Source organism: Cetorhinus maximus, unplaced genomic scaffold, assembly GCF_964194155.1.
Source record: "Cetorhinus maximus unplaced genomic scaffold, sCetMax3.hap1.1 HAP1_SCAFFOLD_2451, whole genome shotgun sequence".
In the NCBI taxonomy this organism is placed as follows: Eukaryota; Metazoa; Chordata; class Chondrichthyes; order Lamniformes; family Cetorhinidae; genus Cetorhinus; species Cetorhinus maximus.
Genome location: NW_027598389.1, coordinates 15,111 through 36,404, shown reverse-complemented (window position 1 = coordinate 36,404; position 21,294 = coordinate 15,111). Strand labels below are relative to the sequence as shown.

The 21,294-nt window shown below is 42.3% G+C and overlaps 1 protein-coding gene across 1 annotated transcript; it reads right to left on the bottom strand.

Moving 5' to 3' along the window:
* Positions 1 to 3,708: 3,708 nt before the first annotated feature.
* LOC144677349 (uncharacterized) lies at positions 3,709 to 20,832 on the bottom strand (the record flags this gene model as incomplete). Its single annotated transcript, XM_078537486.1, has 5 exons — positions 3,709 to 6,351; positions 8,117 to 8,307; positions 9,875 to 10,028; positions 13,577 to 13,692; positions 20,298 to 20,832. Coding segments are annotated over 4 exons (995 nt in total), but the record flags the coding sequence as incomplete, so codon positions are not given.
* Positions 20,833 to 21,294: the final 462 nt, after the last annotated feature.

The following is a 21,294-nucleotide window of genomic DNA, read 5'->3' as shown; positions in this document are numbered from 1 at the left end:
CAGCAGTAGAACAGATCTGTGAGAAATCAGGATGGAGGTAACAAAGGAGACCCTTGGCTTCCATGTGAGGCCTGGCAGAACACTGCTGCCCCACAAGGAAGCCTAAAATAAAACGTTAAAACTTCCCTTCTGGCCCAGGGTTCAGCTCCTGACAAGTTTGCTTGACAGGGAGATGGCACTGCCCCCACCGCCCAGATCTGTTTGTAATTGCAGATCCAGTCCTGACGACCATAATTAGACATGATCTTCAATTTAAAATAGGACCCTGCTTTCTTTCTGTAGGTGACCTGTTTGTCTGTTTGTTAATATTGGAACACGGTGGGAAAGCGGCAGGATTGGAGGGGTGAATTGACTTGCATTATTTTAACTGACCTCCTGCCTTATGTGGACAGTTAAAATCAGGGCTATTGTTTCAATTCAAGCAAAGAACAGCACTCCTGAGCACTGTATACTATTTGGGGGTGGGGGGAAGATGCAGCCCTCTGACCCTATTGAGTTCTCTATCTCCAAGCATAGTTGGCATTGATCTCACGGACTCTGTACACAAGGGTTCTAGTGGTATGTTTATTCATGCAAGTGTTAATCTGAAGTTTCAATATTTCCTGGTCCTTGAAGTTTGAAAGAGAAAGGATAGTGAGGATTTTAAAAACCTAACAATATACACAAAGGAGGTTAAGATCGTCTGTTTGATTAGAGATCAAATATAAAGATGGATTGCTCCATTAGTTATTTTAACATCTGTATGAGGTTTTGATTGAAAAAAGTGATGGATTTCTTTGAGGAGATGACAGACATGGTAGATGGGGAGATGCAGGGAGATGGGGTGGTGTACCAGGACTTTCAGATAAGGTACCACCCAGGAGATTATTGGAGCAGATTAACTGACATGGAATTAGAGAGAGGATAGCAGGAGTTAAGGACTCTCTCTAAGTGGTTTGTAGTGGGTAGTGGTTCCTTACGGTTGTGTGGGACCACTTCTATGCTGTAATATTGCACTTAATACCCTCTTGAGAAAGTAATGCCTTGTTATTAAGGTATAACTAGGTTTTTAATAGTGTACTAAGCAATAACTATCTCTGAACAACCTCTCTGGCCCTGGAAAACTAAATTTATATTTGTGTAATGTTAATTTTTTTTCATTATGATAAATTCCATTGGTTTTTAATTTCAAAAAAGCTTGTTTATACTGGGGGATTTAATCCTGAAAGTTGGGATGGTGTTAAAACATAAAGAAATGCTGGCTTGTCAGAAATCCTACATGAACCGGTGCGTGTTTGAAGGCACGTGGGAAACCTCATGGGGTAGGTGAGTTGGTGTTTATAAAATATAAAATGCATTTTGAATAAAGGTTTAACCCTGCATTCTGGTTTTAACTTCCAGTACACGAATTTTCCAAGCAATCTGAAAGTTTCCAGGGTCAACAAGGCGAGATTAATGGGACTGTAACATTGACAGGCTGGAAAGCCATTAAGTACTGAATATTACTCATGAAATGAAGCAGGTTACAGGACATGTTCTGAATGCGTGCTTTCACTGCATTAGAGGTGATTTTCAACACTTTGTAACTCATTTCTGCTACCTTGGATTTTTTTGATTTTGATCTGCACTTCCCAGCTGCCAAACTTCACTGCAGCTCGGGAGCAGCTAATGCAGCTTTATCTTGGATTTTTGGTAAGGAACAAGACAGGGAGCAAGGGCAGCAGCTGTCTTTTCTTCAGCCACTTGGATTTACACAGGACAGCTGGAGTGAACACAGAGCTCCAGCTCAAAGGAGGTGGTACCCCTGACACAGGATTTACCAGCAAAGGATCAGCTTTCTGGACGTGACTGAGCAGCAGTGCTTCAGGAGGCTCAGAATTTCTCAGCAGGTTGTTGCTGACATCTGTAGCCTCCTGGAACAAGACATCCTTCCCAGTGGACCAGGTGGATATGCATTACCAGTGGCTGTCAAGGTCATTCCTGAATTTCTTTGCCTCCAGCTCTGTCCAGGGATGTGCTTGTGACATCTGCAGGATTTCAAAATGGGACTTGCATTTGTGTGAAGGGCAAGTGCCCAATGCCTTGCTTGTCAGGGTCCCACTTTGCTACTGATAAGGCTAGTCAGAATGAGAGGGTCATTGGATTTTCTGCAGATTCCCACAGAGTATGGTGTGGGAAAGTGTGAGGTTGTACACTTTGGCGGAAAGAATAGAGGTACTGAATATTATTTAAATGGAGAAAGGCTGCAGAAAGCCGCAGCACAGAGATATTTGGGTGTCCTTGTGCATGAATCCCACAGGGCTAGTATACAGGTTCAGTGAGTAACAGGGAGGCAAATGGAACGTTGGCCTTTATTTCAGGTGGAGTGGAGTGTAAAAATGGCGAAGTCTTGCTAAAATTGTGCACACCACTGGTCAGACTACACCTGGAATACTGTGAACAGTTTTGGTTCCCTTATCTAGGGATATACTGGTATTGGAGGCAGTCCAGAGAAGGTTAATTGGGTTGATCCCAGGTATGGAGGGATTTTCTTATGAGGAGAGGTTAAGTGGGATAGGTCTGTACTCTTTGGAGTTTGGAGGATTGAGAGGCGACCTTGTTGAAACATACAGGATTCTTAGGGGGCTTGACAGGGTAAACGCTGAGAGGTTGTTTCCCCTTGTGGGAGAATCTGGGACCAGAGGGCATGGTCTCAGAGTAAGGGGTCACCCATTTAAGACACAGATGAGGAGGAATTTCTTCTCTGAGGGTAGTGGATCTAAGGAATTCTTTACCACAGACAGCTGTGGAGGCTGGGTTGTTGAGTATATTCAAGGCTGAGATAGACAGATTTTTAATCAGTAAAGGAATCAAGGGTTATGGGGAAAAGGCAGGAAAGTGGAGTTAAGGATTATCAGATCAGCCATGATCTCATTGAATGGCAGAGCAGACTCGATAGGCTGAATAGGCTACTTCTGCTCCTGCATCTTATGAACGTAAACTACGTTGTGCCTTGTCACAAGTCAAGAACAATGCAACATGAGGCTGCAATTACACGAACATTCCTTATCAATCCAAATCACCTGAAAAGATTCATGCTCGATACAATTAAGAAATTAGTACCAATTGTTGCATCTCCAAGGCAGTAGCAGGGAACTTTGCCTCCTGCAAACTAAAGTTTGACAAATCAATAAAGGCTGATTTGCATTTTTGCTTGGACAATCCAAATTTTATGTAGGTACTAGTAATCCATTTCCTGTAATTATATCCAAAGCCCAATCCTACTTTTACATAGATTTCCAAAACCCAATAACTCCCCCATATCCCCTCAGCTCTCACATTCATTTTCTTTCCCTACCATCCCTTATTAACTTGTAATGTCTTGGTTCAACAAAACGTGAATCTGGTTAGTCCATTCCAGATCTCCATTACATGCTGCTTTACAACCACTTCCATCCATCCGTTCTTCTCTGGGCTAGCTTTGAATCCAGGCTGAGAAATTTTAAAAGTGTTCACAATCCACTGGGCTACCAAGGTGCCTAGCTTTAGTAAATATCAGATTTATTGGCACACTGTACAGTAAAACAGGGTGCATGGCACAGAAATGTAAGACAATGTGGCAGTCTCATATCTCATCCTGCCGCCTGAGACCTCAATCCAATGCATTAGGTTTATGTTCTGCAAATGTGTCTCAACTGTAGGGCATTCCTCTAGACATGGAGCGCTTTAAAAAAAAAAGACAGCAAGGCATCAGGAATCTACATTTTAATGCATTGGAGCATATTTTGTGTCACTAAAATATACATGGTAACAAGCTACAAAAAAAAACACAATTTTTTTTAAATTTCACAGTGAACGCACAAGCACAATACAAAGTCACCAACAAATCATCCTTTTTTCCTTAAATTTGTACGACTAAAAAAAAAATTACATTTTTCCATTTTAAAAAAAACAGAAAACTGCCCCAAGTGAAGAAAGATTCAAATTCTGCACGGAATGCTGAAGCTCATCCATAATTTTTCCTGTGTTTCCCCCATCTCCCACTTCCCCCAGGGTGTTGGCACCAACTGTAGTAGCACCAAGCCAGCAGGTGCCAACCCAGCTGCAAATCGCACAGTAGTTATGCTATTCTCATTTCCAACTATCCAAAATAAAAGATTTAAATCAAAAACTTGAAAGAAGCGTCTGGCCTGCTTCAGGAACTGAAAGTGGAGCCGCAAAGCTCACTGCCAAACTTAAGAGATTCTCACCGTTGACTTAGGATACGCGACACAACGTCATCAAGGTAAGGTTTGAAGTGAATCATTTGATTGATCGGTAACATTTATATGGAGATCAGTTAGTCTCAATTGCTCTTTACAAATCCTTTATGGTCTGCACTGCATTAGTTCCCATGCAGCAACTTCCATTCAAGTACTTAAAAACTCAGATTCCAGTCAAAATGCCCATCACTAACCGCCTTCATTATATCACCACTAAAGCCTTTAATGCACAATATGCTGTTCAGTCTTATTGTAGTTAGAGATGCTGAAAGCATGCCACTCTAAAGCTAGGCATGTGCAGGCAACACTTTGAAACAACTCAAAACAATCACTAGTCTGGGGACTAGAAGAGCCAGGAGCAAGCAAATCTGAATGCTGCAGTATTCATTTCCCACCACCAGCTGTTACCAACATTCACAATTTGTATGGTATGTTGTATTCAAAATGTACAAAGGACATCTAGTGGCAAGTACCACATTTGCTGCACAAACAAATGGACTTTGGTAGCTTTGTGTTAACTCTTTGCTCATCACCCAGTGGCAATGTTAAAACTGCAGCTGGTGTTGCAATATGCCTGATTAATGCGGAGGTTCTAGAGACTTAGGATGGGGTTTTCCACACCCGCCCGCCGCCGGGATCGTCCGGTCCTGCTGCAAGTCAATGGACTTATGGCTGGGACGCCACCTCACCCGCGGCAGGTCCCGCCCGCGTCGGGGCTGGAAAGTCCCGGCCTTAGTCTCAATTTCTTTTGATACTTTTTTCTCAGGTTCCCAGTAATTCTTAATTTATTCCCACATTTCAAGCCAGTTAAACTGATCATTGTAAACATGGCTCCTTGCCACTATTTATTAAAAATATGGTACATCCAGTGAGATTTTTTTTCATTAATGTAGTAGGGAAGTGGAGCAGCTAAGTGAATTTTCAGTGTACTCTGAGAACCAAGGAAGCCACACATTGGGGAAAACTGCCCAGCGAGACATCATGTAAAGTACATTTCTGTTACGCTAATAAATCTAAGATAGCTAACACACTTAAATTTTTTTTAAAAAAAGCTCAACAAATGAGAAATTTTGCAGATGGCACAAGTTGTAGGGGTCTCTCTTGCATTGTTTTGGCTACAAAACACATTATCTCATAAAAGATACTAAAAAACTTCATTTTTCTATTTTAAATTTACAACCAAAATACTTTTGCAACTCTAGCATCACAAAGCAAGAAGCATTCTGCTGACTGGATGCGATCCAAGCCGACACTACGATGCACAAAGAAAGATCTGGAGATCGCTGCCACTGTTCTACACCAATAGGAAAAAAAGAGTCTTCATCAGGCTGCTCCTGACCATTCGCAGGTTGTGCCACACGGGTGCAAAATTTATTTTTCCTGCACCCTGCCTTCACCCAAATACAAAAGAACTTAAAAACTGTTTACTCCATGACAGAGCGATGATGGTCACTATCCACTTGTACATTTACAGCATGGAAAGTGTAAAAACATCTAGTGGGAAGATTTTCCTTGACTGTTATTTCCAGTGAAATCAAAATCAGTTTACTTAGAACTTAGCTAGGAACAGTGAGTGACCAGAGGAAATATTCCAATGTTATCCACAGAAAACAAAACGAATATCATTAGTTACAGGATTTTATTCGAGACGATGCAACCAACAGATGACATTTACCCCCTAAATATTTTACCAGCCTCATTAGAGCTCAGGCTGATGCCCTCAGTGGGCAATGAAAAGATTGATGCTGACAATTACTGCGACCAGTCAAACATGCAGCCTCCTACTGAAGACTCTCCCCCAGTCATCTGCACCTCATAATAAAAAGATCTTCCCAGCCAGCAACTTTTAAAGAAACGGAGGATGTAAAAAAATGTTTAATATATAATTGTTGAACAAAACAAGTTGTTCGACATAATAGCAGGTTTATGTTCCAGAACGCCACTCCTAAATGGAGAAATTCTTCAAGTTGCAGCTCTCTGCATACTAACACTTCACTTTTTACAGCCCATGGTGTGCACACACCTATCCCAAGAATTCAGCTCCTTTCTTCACTCATTTCAAAATGTCTTCCTGATTTTTTTTTAAATTTTTCTCCTGATCCAGGATCTGTACAAAGGTGAAAACTGTTCTCTGCAAATTGAGGGATTGGAGAGGAAAAGAAGAGAGAGAATAATACACATTAATTTATCTAGATAAGAGCTTTAGGTATCAGGGCTACAACAGTGATATCAACCATATTTAAATTCACACTCCACTTACAGTCAGAATGATCTTCTATTCCCCTCCCCTCCAATCTTCTCTTCTGAAGGCACTGATTTTTGTTGGACTACAGTTTCACAGGCATCAGTACCTCTGATATGTTGCCAACTGATCATTCCACAAGTATAAGCCCAAACAGTTACTGTCAGGTGCTTTTTCCTTGGAGGAGGAAGTCATGACTGACTCCAATCCTGACTTCCCTGATGTCTAAGCATTTGCACTTTCCCACAGTGGGTCATTGAATTGTAATCAGAAACAGGAAAACTGGGTGATTTTTCAACTCCCCATTGTGGAGGTTACAGAAGTCAACTGTGGTGTCCATGTTGCTGTTCTGAATAGCAAACACAAACTGTTACTTAATTTTCAGATGTTTCAAGACTCAGTTTTATAAAGATCCATTCCACGACCTTCTCCCAACTATTGCTATTTTAAGCTCGCAGGTTCAAAGACCTGTGCTTACCATGTGCAAACACACAATCATCATTTCACACCAGTACTTCCCTGGTACATAGTTTAACTGGCAAAAATTTTACATAAATTCTTATATTCTGTGATGGATTTAATGTAGTACACAGCTGGAAGGCTATTGAATCTTTATTCAAACGATTTGAGTTTATAATCCAGAATCACTTTCCATGGAGGATTACAATTTCAGAGGTATGCCCTCCAGAATTGGCATTAGTTCAAGGTTCAATCCATCCCTTAGAATAGATGTTCAAGATTCCATATATCTATAAGTTGGGAAGTGGCCAAAATTTCACCCTCAATCAACACCACCACATCACTGCTCTTTATGCGATACTGCTGGATAGAACAGTTACTTTTTGCCCACATAACAAGGACAACTTTTTCCCTGTGGGCTTCAGGACCTCGCCATCAGGATCATATGTGAATCAGAAGCCAGCACTGTGTGGAGAACAATGACTCATGTGTGATTTTCCCTGAATTGGCCAATTAATAGCCAGAGAATGGGCTAGCTGTCCATTGAAGGGCAGCTGGCAAGCTCTCAAAATTGGAGAGCCAACAGAAGGCCCTTGGAAGCAGCAGCAAGGTGCCATGGCAGGTAAGTGAGGGAGAGGGTGCCTCAAAACGGAGGTGCCCTCTCTTCAATTTTTTAAAATTCAAAATAAAAAATAGATTAAGCAGCAGGCCACCATTTTGTGATGGTGGGGAATGGAGGAACCCCAGAATAGGACAGCCTGCTGTGGTTGCAGCTGAATCTAGACATGCAACGAGGGCCCCTGAGCTAGCCTGGAGCACTGCTCCCCACCATGGGGTGGCCACTTCCAGGCAGCTGCACTGCCCCCTGTGGGACATAGAGGCACATTGGAAAATCCCAGCTCACCTCCGACAATTGCTAAGTGACCACTAACAAGGTGAACTGACTATCCGCCACCCCCATCTGGGTAAATAGCACAGGAATGGGATGGAGCTGGGGAACTGGCACCCAGTTGGCGGTACTATTTTTTTTTTAGAGCCAATCCACCTCCCTGCCCACCCCAACGGAGCCTAAAGATTTGGTCCCAAGATTCCCTACACTGCTTGCAGTAATTCATTATGCAAAGTGCTTTAAAACATTAAAATGTAATAAGGCAATTGTTATTTTTTTTAAACGAGCTTTGCTTTCCAAGCATACCTTAGCGGTGCCTATACTCTCTCTCCCGATCTCTTTCCCTGTCACGGTCCCGGTCTCTATGCCGATCCCGTTCTCTGCTTCTCTCACGATAATTATCTTCATGCCGATCCTCACTGTGAGAGCGCTCCCTGTGCCTACGGCTCCTGTCATGAGAACGGCTGTACTCTCGGTCTCGTGATCGATCTCTCTTTCTGTATATGGAAAGCAAACAATCCAGTCATTCCTGCAACTTCTATTCAGGATGCATGTTTGAATGTCCCTTAAGCAATAGAGTGTTCATCACTAAAAGGAGAAATATTAAATAATTACTTTGCCTCAATATTTACCACAGAGACCAACACGGTGAGCAAGACATTAGAAGGACAGAAGAACATAAGAAATAGGAGCAGGAGTAGGCCGTATAGTCCTTCGAGCCTTATCCACCATTTATAATGATCATGATTGATGCTTGACCTCAACTCCACTCTCCTGCCTGACTCTCATATCCCCTGAATCCCTTTGAGTCCAAAAATATATTGATTATACTCAACAGTTGAGCATCCACAGCTCATTCTGTCAGCTCCCCAACATATGAGCAACTGAGTTCTGTGGAACAAGATATTCCAAGTTTCTTCTATGGCCTGTGTTCAGTTAGCTGACCTCAGTCAGGGACATTAAGCAGAATTTAATGCCTTCCCCCAAGGCAAGTTTGGAGACGAGGGCATTTAATTGGGCAGGAGGGTTGCGGCTGGGGACCACGCCACTTCCTGCCTCTGCCCCGATTAAGTTTGGGGTGGGAAGGCTCATGGACAGCCTTCCGGCCCCACCTCCAATGCCCACTTAAGGGCCTCATCCCACCTCTTCATGTATTCAACTAGCAGCGGGTGGGGGACCTGCCATGTAGGAATCCCCCTGCTGAGAGCCAACTCCTTTCTGCCCTTGCTGCCGACTCCCCTGATCCCCTGCCCCACACTTATCTATGGGCTGGGTCCCTCATCGATCCTGGTCTTCTGGTGCATGCCAACGCTCCCACTGGGCTACCTGTAATGCACAGCTGTTGGACTCTAATTGGGTGGCATTGGGGTGCAGGATTTCTACCCCAGGAGGCTTGCAGCTGGCCACTTAAGTGCTCGAGGCAGGCCTTCCCAAAAGGAGGCGACATGGGGCTCCAACGGCTCTCAAGCTGGTGGGTGAGACCCCTGTTGCTTGCCTTAAAAACCGCCAAAACTAGCTTGTGACATAACTAATTATATAGGGAACATAGGAACAGGAGTAGGCCATTTAGTCCCTGAGCCTGTTCATTTAGTGTGATCACGGCTGATCTGTGACTAAACTCCATATACCCACCTTTTCCCCATATCCTTTAATACCTTTGGCTAACAAAAATCTATCAATCTCAGTTTCAAAATTAACAACTGACCCAACATCAACTGCCATTTGCGGAAGTGTATCCTGAACTTCTATCACCCCTTGGGTGAAGAAGTGTTTCTTAATTTCTCTCAAAAAATGTCTAGTTTTAATTTTTAGATTATTTCCCCTTTCTAGACTTTCCCAACTAGCAGAAATAGTTTCTGTACCCCTTAATATTTTAAAATTTTTAATCAAATTACCCTATAACCTTCTAAATTGTTGAGTGTTTTGTTGAACAAGAATAGCAGCAATTTTCCTGCCCTTATTGGTGGGGCTTCACACAAGAATAATTTGCAAAATTTTGTCCACATTGACAAGTGATAGCAGTTTTAACTAAGGCAATTGAGCTGACGCTTATTATCTGCTTACCTGGATCCTGACCCATATGACTTGGATTCAATCCCATGGAGGCAGTCCTGCAGGGAGCTGACCAGAACCTTGCAGCGGTCATCTGCTGCAACTTTTGACTGTCTAATCAGGGCAATGGCCGTAAGCAATGTTTCGATTGCATTCCCATAATCACCTGTATAACACAAATATTGAAAAACTGATCTCACTTCAGAACTCTACACCAATGCACAAATTAGTGCCTCTATAGCATTATCCTGGAGGAATCTAAATTGCAGTATTTGGGCCAGACGTAACCACTCAGACCTGGCAGTACAACCACAAAGCCCAGATAGTTCAGTCTTATTTGTGCGTGTTTTATTACTTGATACCTTTCTAGTTAAATGTTGCGATTCTGGAAGTTTGAAAGGGCTATTCTTAGTATTGTTGCCTCATTGGTGGTTAAATTGTAAACCAGAACATTGTCAGTAGCTTGAGATATATGTGAATTAATTAAAACACAGACCATCCTCATTCGATGCCTCTCCTCTACTGTACAGTTTGGTGGGATTGTCTTCACCTGGTTCCACTCTTACCTATTCACAGTCACAACAGCTCTAACAATGGTTTCTCTTCCTACCCGGGCATGGTCACCCAGAGAGTTCCCCAATGACCCATGCCACCTCCTCTTCCTTTTCTACATGCTGGTTCTTGGTGAAATTATCCATAGACAGGGGTCAGCTGCCGCAAATGTGCGGTTGGTACCCAGTTCTACCCCTCTATCACCTTTTCAAACCCTCCTCTGTGCTGTTAGGCACTGGTCCGGTATCTAGCCTTGGACAAATCATAATTTTGTTCAGCTAAACATTGGGAAGACTGAAGCCATCGTTTTCAGCCCCCTTTTACAAACTCAGTAACCTCACCACCAATTGCATTCCCCTCCCTAACCACCATCTCAGGCAGAACCAGAGTGTTCACAAACTCGGCATACTGTTCAAAGCTGAGCTGAACATTTTATCCCATATCCTTTCCATCGCAAAGACTGCCTACTTCCAGTTCCTAATTCAACCCATCTGCTGCAACCCTCAGTCATGCTTTTGTCACTGCCAGATTTAATTGCTCGTATGCTCTCCAGGCTGGCCTCCCTTATTTCACCTTATATGATCAGCTGATCCAAACCTCAACTGGAAATGTCCTACCACCATTGCCCTTTCCCAACTGACTTACATTGGATCCTGGTCTCCCAGCACCTCTAATTCAAAATTCCCATCCTCATTATTAAATCCCTCCACACCTCACCCTATCGCTGTAATTTCCTCCATAAGACGTAGGAGCAGAAGTAGGCTATTCAGCCCATCGAGTCTGTTCCGCCATTCAATGAGATCATAGCTGATCTGATAATCCTCAACTCCACTTTTCTGCCTTTTCCCCTTAACCCTTGATTCCCTTATTGATAAAAAAAAATCTGTCTACCTCAGCCTTGAATATACTCAACAACCCAGCTTCTACATCCCTTTGCGGTAAAGAATTCCACAGATTGATTACCCTCTGAGAGAAGAAATTTGTCTCATCTCTGTTTTAAATGGGCGCCCCGTTACTCTGAGATTATGCCCTCTGGTCCTAGACTCTCCCACAGGGGGAAACAACCTCTCAGCGTCTACCCTGTCAAGCCCCCTGAAAATCTTATATGTTTCAATGAGGTCGTCCCTCATTCTGCTAGACTCCAATGAGTATAGGCCCAACCTACTCAATCTCTCCTTATAAGAAAATCCCTCCATATCTGGGATCAAACTAGTCAACCTTCTCTGGACTGCCTCCAATGCCAATATATCTTTCCTTAGATAAAGGGACCAAAATTGTTCACAGTATTCTGTGTGTGGTCTAACTAGTGCCTTGTATAATTTAAGTAAGGCTTCCCTATTTTTATACCAAATTCCCTTTGAAATAAAGGCCAACATTCCATTTGCTTTCCCTGTTACCTGTTGAACTTGTTTGTTAGCTTTTTGGTATTCATGCATAAGAACTTCCAAATCCCTCTGTGATGCAGCTTTCTGCAGTCCTTCTCCATTTAAATACAGCTCCTCTATTCTTCCTGCCAAAGTGAATAACCTCACATTTTCCAACATTATATTCCATCTGCCAAGTTTTTGCCTACTCAATTAACCAATTCCTCTGTAGACCCCTTGTGTCATCCTCACCACTTGCCTTCCCACCTATTCTTGTGCATTCCACAAACTTGGCGATAGTACATTCACTTCCCTCATCTAAGTCATTTATATTGTAAATAATTGAGGTCCCAGCACTGATCACTGTGGTACTCCACTAGTTACAGATTGCCATCCCGAAATGCCCCCCTTATCCCAACTCTCTGTCTTCTATTAGTTAGCCAATCCTTTATCCATGCTAATATACTACCCCCAACACCATGGGCTTTTATCTTATTAAGTAGCCTTATGTGCAGTATCTTATCAAACACATTTTGGAAATCCAAATGTATTACATCTAATGGTTCCCCTTTATCTATCCTGCCTGTTACCTCCTCAAAGAATTCTAATAAATTTGTTAGGCATGATTTCCCCTTCATGAAGCCATGCTGACTCTGCTTGATTAGATTATGTATTTCTAAATGCTCTACTGTTACATCCTTTATAATAGACTCCAACATTTTCCCAATGACAGATGTTAAGTTAACTGGCCTATAGTTACCTGTTTTTTATCTCCCTCACTTTTTGAATAAGGGTGTTACATTGGCTGTTCTCCTATCCTCTGGGACTTTTCCAGAATATAAGGATTCTTCAAAGATTACTACCAGTGCATCCACTATCTCTGTAACTACTTCCTTTAATATCCTAGGATGCAACCCATCAGGTCGAGGAGACTTATCGGCCTTTAGCCCCATTTAGCCCTCCAGCACTACAATGAGCACCCGCACCTGGTTTCCATTTCTCTTGCTCAAACTGTTGTGCACCACTCTTTGCTACACCATTGGCCTGGACTAGGATACTATCTCTAAACCTTTCTGTCTCTTATCCTTAAGACCTTCTTTAAAAAAACCATCTCTTTGATAAAGAGTTTTGTTATCTCTCCTAAGTTCCCCTTCTCTGGCTCTGTGTCTATTTTTAAATTATGCCACTGTGAAATGCCTTGAGACACTGTCCTATCATGAAATTGCTATATATATGTGCATTGGTGTGTTCTCAATGCTCTTTGGTACACTCCTATGTGGTCCATAAAGATAAAGGTTTAGACATCTCTATGTTAACAAACCCATCATCGTTCAGAAGCTGAAATGTTCTTGGTACTTTGTTGCTCTAAATGGGCTTATTCACAAACTGACAAAACATAACTATGTCCTCATTTACATTGCACACGGAACTTGCCTGCAGATTGGGTACATATAGGATCTCAGGAAGCATGGATATGGCATTGGTACACAATGGGCAACCTTAACAGGTAATATTCAACAAAACTTTCCTTTCTTATTCCTCCTAAGCTCCAGCTTCATCATCATATTCACTGTGTTGAAATCAAGGCTTATCACAATGTGCCTGACTGAGTTCTGAAAATGCCTAAGCCCTGCATGGATCACCACCTGAGGTGGGCAGGGTGAGAGCACAGGGACAGTGGGAGTTTTACTTATACCTCTACACTGAACTTGTCATAGATGAGTACAGTTTTGTAGCTGTCAAGTTATTCAGTGCATTGGAATTGGGTGGAAAGGTCTGCATCTACTGAATCACTAACCTGTGCTGGCTCCTGCCACAGCTTTGGAGATGGCGCTGCTAGATATCGCTCGGTTCTTATTCATCATCTCTTCAAACTCTGCTTCACTCAGAGGAGGACTACTGGGATCAGAATCTCTGCAAGGAAAGAACAAGGCATCTAATTGTTGACATATAAATCAAAATAAAACTGCAATCACCTCAGACATTATGCTGCACAAACATCACATCCATAAAGCGATAACTCAAAGTTTGACTGATATGTGGACAGAAAATTAATACGATGTCATCAATCACCTAGTGGCCTGGTTCTTCAGTTTATTTTTAAAAATCACTCGGCAAGCTTGGTGCTCCATGTGCCTATGGGTTTCCATTCATAGCTGGCTGTGGGTTGTTAACCCAGCTGATATCAGAGCTGATCCCTCTCTTTTCTTTCTGTCCAGCAGAAGAAAGTGAGGAAATTCTATTACGTGGGTAGGTTATCCCAGCCTCCATACTGCAAATGAAAGCATCTGATTAAAATATTTGATAGATTTATTGGTCCTGTTTTAATCTCCAATCCTTGCAGGATATTTGGACTCCACAATTGTATGACTATTGTTTAGAGGAATTGCAGGCTTGGGCCTGAGACTCATCAGTCTATAAGCATAAAGCTTGTTGGGCCAAGTAACCTATTTCTGCACTGCAACATTCCTTGATTTGTTGTCCAATGTGTCTGAAACAACTGAGCAACCTTAAAAAGAAACACGCACAGAAAGAAAGTCCATTATTTCCTGCTCCTTTTTCTGATCTTGAGATAACCATACCTCTCTCCGATCAGAAGAGCCAAACAACTGCCAATCTCAAGAAACTTTGAACAGCAGCATCAAACAGCCACTAATCAACCATGAGATGCCTATTTAGACCATTTTTCCACAGGGGCAGAGCAAGTTGGTATTGAAACAATCACAAAAATGTGCAAATCCCAGATCAAGTGAGCAATGCCACAGAGATTAGTTAATATATTTTAAAACAGGCCCCTCCCTCTCTGGGCATCCAGCTTCTCCAGTCTATCCATGTAACTGAAATCCCTCATTCCTGCAACCATTCTTGCAAACCTTTTCTATACTCTTTCTAAAGCTTTGACATCCTTCCTGAAGTGCAGTGTCCAGAATTGGACACAATACTCCAGTTGAGGCTGAACCAGAGTTTTATAAAGGTTCATCATAACTTCCTTGCTTTTATTCTCTATGCCTTGATTTATAAAGCTCGGGATCCCATAATGCTTATTAACCATTCTACTACCTTCAGTAATTTGTGCACATATCTCTTTAGGTCCCTCTGCTCTTTCACCCTCTTTAGAATTGTACCCTTTATTTTATATTTCCTCTCCTAATTCTTCCAATCAAAATTAGTCACTTCATACTTGTCTGCATTAAATTCCATCTGCCGCTTGTCCACCCATTCCACCAGCCTGTGTCCTCTTGAAGTTTATCACAATCCTCTTCACAGTTCACAATATTTCCAAGTTTTGTGTCAGCATATTTTGAAATTATGTCCTGTAAACCCCCGTCTAGGTCATTAACACATATCAAGAAAGCAGCAGTCCACATTCTGACCCTTGAGGAACACCACTGTATACCTCCCTTTAGTACAAAAACAACTCTTCGCCGCAACTCTCTCTTTCCTGTCATTCAGCCAACTTTGTATTCATGCTGCCACTGTCCTTTTTATTTCACAGGCTTCAACTTTGCTGGCAAGTCTATTATGCAGCACTTTTCAACCACCTTTTGGAAGTCCATATACACCATATCAACCACATTACCCTCAACAACCATCTCTGTTATCTCATCAAAAAACTTAATAAAGTTACTTAAATATTTGCCATTAACAAATCTGTGCTGGTTTTCCTTAATTCATCCATTATGTCCTAGTGGCTGCTAATTTTGCCCCAGATTATCATTTCTAAAAGCTTTCTCACCACCAAGGTTAAGCAGACTGGCCTGCAGTTTCTGGGCTTATCCTTACACGCTGTTTTGAACAAAGGTGTAATATTCGCCATTCTTCAGTCCTCTGAGACCACTCCCATAGCTAAGGAGGATTGAAAGATTACAACCAGTATCTCCACAATTTCCTCCCTTACTGCCCTCAGCATCAACACAATGGGACTTGGATATCCAGTACTCACATATCGATTGAATGAGATACGAAATAATCCTTGGTGATTCTGCCCTTTTCACTCACTGTACAAATTGTAAACTGCAGCATGTAAAGAGAGAACTAAAAGCAGCATGCATAGTTAGGCTGTGAAACCTGCAATGGGAGGAACACGTCTCAAAATACATTAGCTAATCTTCTGTGGTATTGGCCACATGCAATTGGGAATTTGGCACATATTTATGTTGTTTAGATTCTAACCTGCCCTGTTCCTTTGTTATTGCGAGTGGTGGCCGAGTTGGTACTATTGATAGAGTTGATCTGCAGACACTTCTTAGGTGGAAAGGTTAAGTTTATTTACAAGGTACTCATCAGCAACTACATGTGTGCTTTCAACTCCAACTCTATCTCTACACTATTAACTACTGAGGTAGCCCATGCTACTCTCCTATTGGTTACTAAAGATTATGTGATCTTCCTTAACAAGCATTATTCTTAAAGGTACATTACACACTAATTAAAACCATAATTACGACATTCCTCCCCCTTTAACTCGGATATACATATATTCACAAGTACAAATTTTTTAAAGACAACAAAATATTTACACTAGGTAAGGAATTTACAAGTTTAGTCTTTCAGGTGCTTTCCTGACGCGTGTAGAATACCTCAGCTCCACAACTTCCGATGCTTTGTCAGGAAACTCCTTTTCCGGTGTCGTCTGAAATCAGGTTCTTCGGTGGGCACCTGCAGTTCAGTATCCTCAACTCTTACATCAGGAACATCAGACATGTCTGTCCTGGGTTGAGTACTCTCGACAGGAAACGCTGACCCGATTGTGATCACTGGTGGAACCAATTCTTGGTGATTTGTTTCTCTCTTCCTTAAATGGTCCATATGTTTCCTGATAATCCAATCTTCCACTTCCACGTGGTAAGGTACAGGTCCAGTCACTGCAATTATTTCGCCCGGTAACCACTTTGGTCCTTCTCCAAAGTTCTTCACGTACACCCATCTCTCCCACGGTAAATTTCCTCTCACAACTATGCCAGTCGTATCTAGTTTTCTGGCTTCCCTGACTCCTTTCCACCTTCCCCTCTAAATTTGGCATTATTAAGCTCAATCTTGTCCTGAGATGGCGTTTCAACAATAACTCCGCAGGTGTGACACCTGTTGTTATGTGAGGGAAAGCGTTCTAGCTTGGTTGCTAAGGAATTGGCAGTTAGCTTTTTCATGCCTGCCTTGAATGTTTGAACTGCCCTTTTGGCCAGTCCATTTGAGGAAGCATAATATAGTGAAGTTTTTACATGAGTGATATCATTGAAGCTGATAAACCTCAGCATCGTAAATGCCGTGCCGTCATCAGAAATTACTACATCTGGTAGTCCGTGAATGGCAAAACTTTGACGTAACTTCTCAATTGCAGCAGTCGACGTTGGTGACTTCACCTCATATACGTCCAACCATTTTGAGTGGGCATCGACAATGAACAGAAACATTGTTCCGAGGAAAGGTCCCACACAGTCAATGTGTAGCCGCACCCAGGGTCTACCTGGTCACTCCCAAGGGTGTAAAGGAGCTTTCGATGGCAACTTCTGCAGTTGCTGACATTGCACACAATTCTTCACTAAACTTTCTATTTTGCCATTCTTCCCAGGCCACCATAGATAGCTGGGTGCCATTGTCTTCATTCGGGAAATTCCTGGATGTGCGCTGTGGAGTTCAATTAAAAGTGGCTCCCTTCCCTTTGGAGGTACTATCACTCATGCTCCCCACAATGAGATGCCATCCTGGCTGGTTAGTTCATGTCTTCTGTTGAAGTACGGTTTCATTTTGTCAGATTTTGTGACCAACCCATGAAGCACTTGTTCTCGTATTTGAGATAGGACTGGGTCCCGACTTGTCCAGTCTCTGATCTGTCGAGCGCATACTGGCGAGAAATCCAAGAAATTTAACAGCAAAACAAGTTCCTGTGGAACTGGGATGTGCTCACCATTTTCTTGTAAAGGCAAACGACTAGGTGCATCGGTGTTTGCGATTTGATTGCCAGACCTATGTACGAAAGTGTATTCGTATGCTGCCAGTATTAAAGTCCTATTGGTTTTTCTGTATCTTCTTTCTAAGTATCTTCTTCTTTCTAGTGCAGAGTTTAATCTCAGCCTTCTTTTTAATTTCACAATTGGTCAAGCTCACCTTGACTGAGCTCAGCGGTTGGGTCTCCCAAAATTTCATTATCTGTCTGCTTCTTGGACAATTCTGCGACTTTTGCTTCCAAAGGCTCTTTGGCTTCATTTAGCTTATTCTTCAGGTCTTCCGTCTCATTTTTGTACTTGTTTGCTGCCTCCTGGAAAATTGAGCATTTTGTGTCTTCTCTGCTAACTCATTCTTCAGTTTATTCAGAGAAGTGCTGAATTATTTCTGTTTCTCTTCATACTTTTCCAGTGGTACAAACTTTGACCTGAGGGAATATTGTAGTGTGTGAAGGTCTTTCAGCAGGTTTTCTTTTTCCCTTTGAAGGTTGCTCACCTCGTCTTGAACTCTGTCATCAAGCATGGTCTCTTCAAGTTCCTTCTGCTGTTCTTCCAGGTTTTGACTTAAGACAGCTTGTGTTTCTTCAGGTTGATGAGTCCTTACACACTCCTTTTTCAAAACAGGAACGCTTCCAGCTTCCTTTTGGAATCTCAGTAGCGACTCAACGTTGATTTCCCTTAGTCAATTTTGCCCTAGAAGGCTTGGGTCCTGCATCTCAATACCAACACTTGTCGATTGGCTTCCATAATGGACAGTTACTCTGCTTATGCCCTTGACTTGAATGTCTTCACGCGTGTATGTTTTTAGTTTGGCAGCTGTTTCTTTTAAACTTAATTGATGTTCACCATTATTCAGATATCTGAAGACATGTTCCCCAATTACTGTAGTGGAAGCTCCCGTGTCCACTTCCATTCTAACATTCTGCCATTTACTTTCACTGTGACAAATATTGGTTCTGTCTTTCCAGCTTTCGGATTAAACGAATAATTGTCTGAATTTGTTGTTTCAGGCTCTTCTACACTGTAAATTTCATTGAGTTTCTTCTTTTGTTTACAAGCTTGCTTGAATCTTTCCTTGCACTGCCTCATTATATGTCCATTTCTGTGGCATTAGTAGCATTTGATTTTTTTAAACTGCTAATTGTTAAAAGACTGCTGGTTTTCACCTCTATTGAAATTATTCTTTGATTTCGCTGCTAAGTTATTTTTCCTTATTCTTTGGCTAGCTGTTTCCCGCTTCTCGGCAGAGTCTTGCAATTTTGTGCCCTTTTTGGCTGGGGTTTCCCGCCCGATGTAGAGAACGTCACCATTTTGTGCAACCTGTACTGCTTTTGAATCTCTTACTGCGCTTTCCATGGCCAGTGCTATCTCTAGCATCTTCTTGAAATCCAGATTCACTTTGGACAATAACCTTTTCTGAATAGTGTCCTCATTCACACCACACACTAAACGATCTCTGAGCATGTCATTTAAAGATATACCAAACTCACAATGTTCCATTAGCTGCCTCAAATTTGCCACGTCGCATGCAATTGTCTCACCCGGGGCTCTATTCCTCAAATTAAACTTGAGCCTCTGCATCATTACTGAAGGCTTTGGTTGATAATGATCCTTCACAAGGTCCACCAATTCATGGACATTTTTTGAATCTGGGGCACTGAGTGCCATTAAACTTCAAATCAAACTGTAGGTTTTATTCCCACATGTACTTCAGAGGGTCACATGCTTCTTCTCTTCCCCCGTAATCTCGTTCATTTGAAAAAAGAACATGAGGCGTTCTATGTAATGAGACCAATCATCTGTGACTGGATCGAAAGGTTCAATTTTCCCAAATTACGGCATTTTGAGAGGGATTATCTTCTTCAATTCTAATGGAACTTTCTACTTACAATCACTGGGCGAGGTACAGTGTCAATTTCTTTTCAAATTGACTTCTTCTGTTCAATCCTGTTTTATCCTCATCGTCAGTTTGGTGGCCGAGTTGGTAGTATTGATAGAGTTGATCTGCAGACACTTCTTAGGCAGGAACATTAAGTTTATTTACAAGGTACTCAACAGCAACTACATGTGTGCTTTCAGCTCCAACTCTACCTCTACACTACCAACTACTGAGGTAGCCCGCGCTACTCTTCTATTGGTTACTAAAGATCATGTGATCTTCCTTAACAAACATTATTCTTAAAGGTACATTATGCACGAAATAAAATCATAATTACTACATTTGTTAAACAACAACAGGAGCTTGTTATATGCATATCTCATCAATCCCCAAAATTAGTTTTACAGCTTACTCCTCAGAGCTCACATTGTGCCACAGCCAAGCCCAATCTTGTCCTCACCCAACATTCAAACGACCCAATAAGTGTCAATGGACGGGAATCAGAACACTTGCTGATCATTCCCTTCAATTGCAATTGTAATGATCAAGTAAATCAGCATAGAAGAGTGCAAACCTGGGTTCTCCTCTGTCTATACAGTTCAGTGCTATCTCCAGTTACTCACTGAGCTAGAAAAATAGCTAAAAACATAAAATAATGTAGCTCAACTGGACAGATCTCAATAACGCTCTATTCCTACCTTCCCCGTTTGAATTCCTCTCTGTTGTACTGAGATGGTGACGGTCTTCCATAGGCATCCGTTGGCGGTGGTGGAAGTCCTCTATTATCAACTGGTGGAGGCAAGCCGGCATTTGGGGGTATAAAGAAGGCTGGGTTAATGTGGGGTGCAGGTGGAACAGCACCAGGAGGTGGCACAACCAAGTGGGGAGGGAGTCCTGGTGGCAACGGAGGTACAATTGATCCTGGAGGGCCAGGTCGGGCTAAGAATGCACCTGGTGGGGGCAGTGGCCCTGGCTGCACCTGAAGTGGTGGTCCATATCCAGAGTTGAGAGCAAGTGACATTGGAGGAGGCAGAAGACCTGGAGGTGGAATTCCATGTGGAATTTCACCATATGGAGGCCGACCAGGCATCTGAAAGGAAGGTGGTAACTTATCCCTCCTGGGAGGTGCTACTGCATTTTCAGCTGGTGATGGCCCTCTCCGTGGCAATGGGGAATCTCGATGGTCTGGAGAATTCACCGAGTCATGTGATTGGCTTCTCTGAGGATTCTGTCCTGTGGAAACATTTACAGAGCAATGTTAGCCATTAAATTATGAGCAAGTACTAATTTGGTAAATATGTTCCCAAAAATGAGGCCAATCGCACACTGGAAAATAAGAAATTTCAACTTGAAGAGCAATGCCGATCTTTCATTTTCAAAACAGCACTGCCTGCTGGCCCAACACTGCTTTTCCTCATGGTTTGAGACTTGGTGCCAAATTGAAACGAGCTGTACAGACTGTAGGGTACATCTCATATTATTAGCTCTGGGATCAGGGTACAGATTCCCCAAAAACTCAAATTTCAACTTGCATCAGACTGAGCAAACATCTATCGCCTCAGTCTTGGCTGGGTGCAAGATCCAAGCACAGATGGAAGAATAGAAATTAAGCCTCTGTTCCTATTTTCTCAATAAAACATCTTGAGGAGTGAAATTTCCCATAAGGAAAAATGGGACAATGCCTGCTTTTCTGTG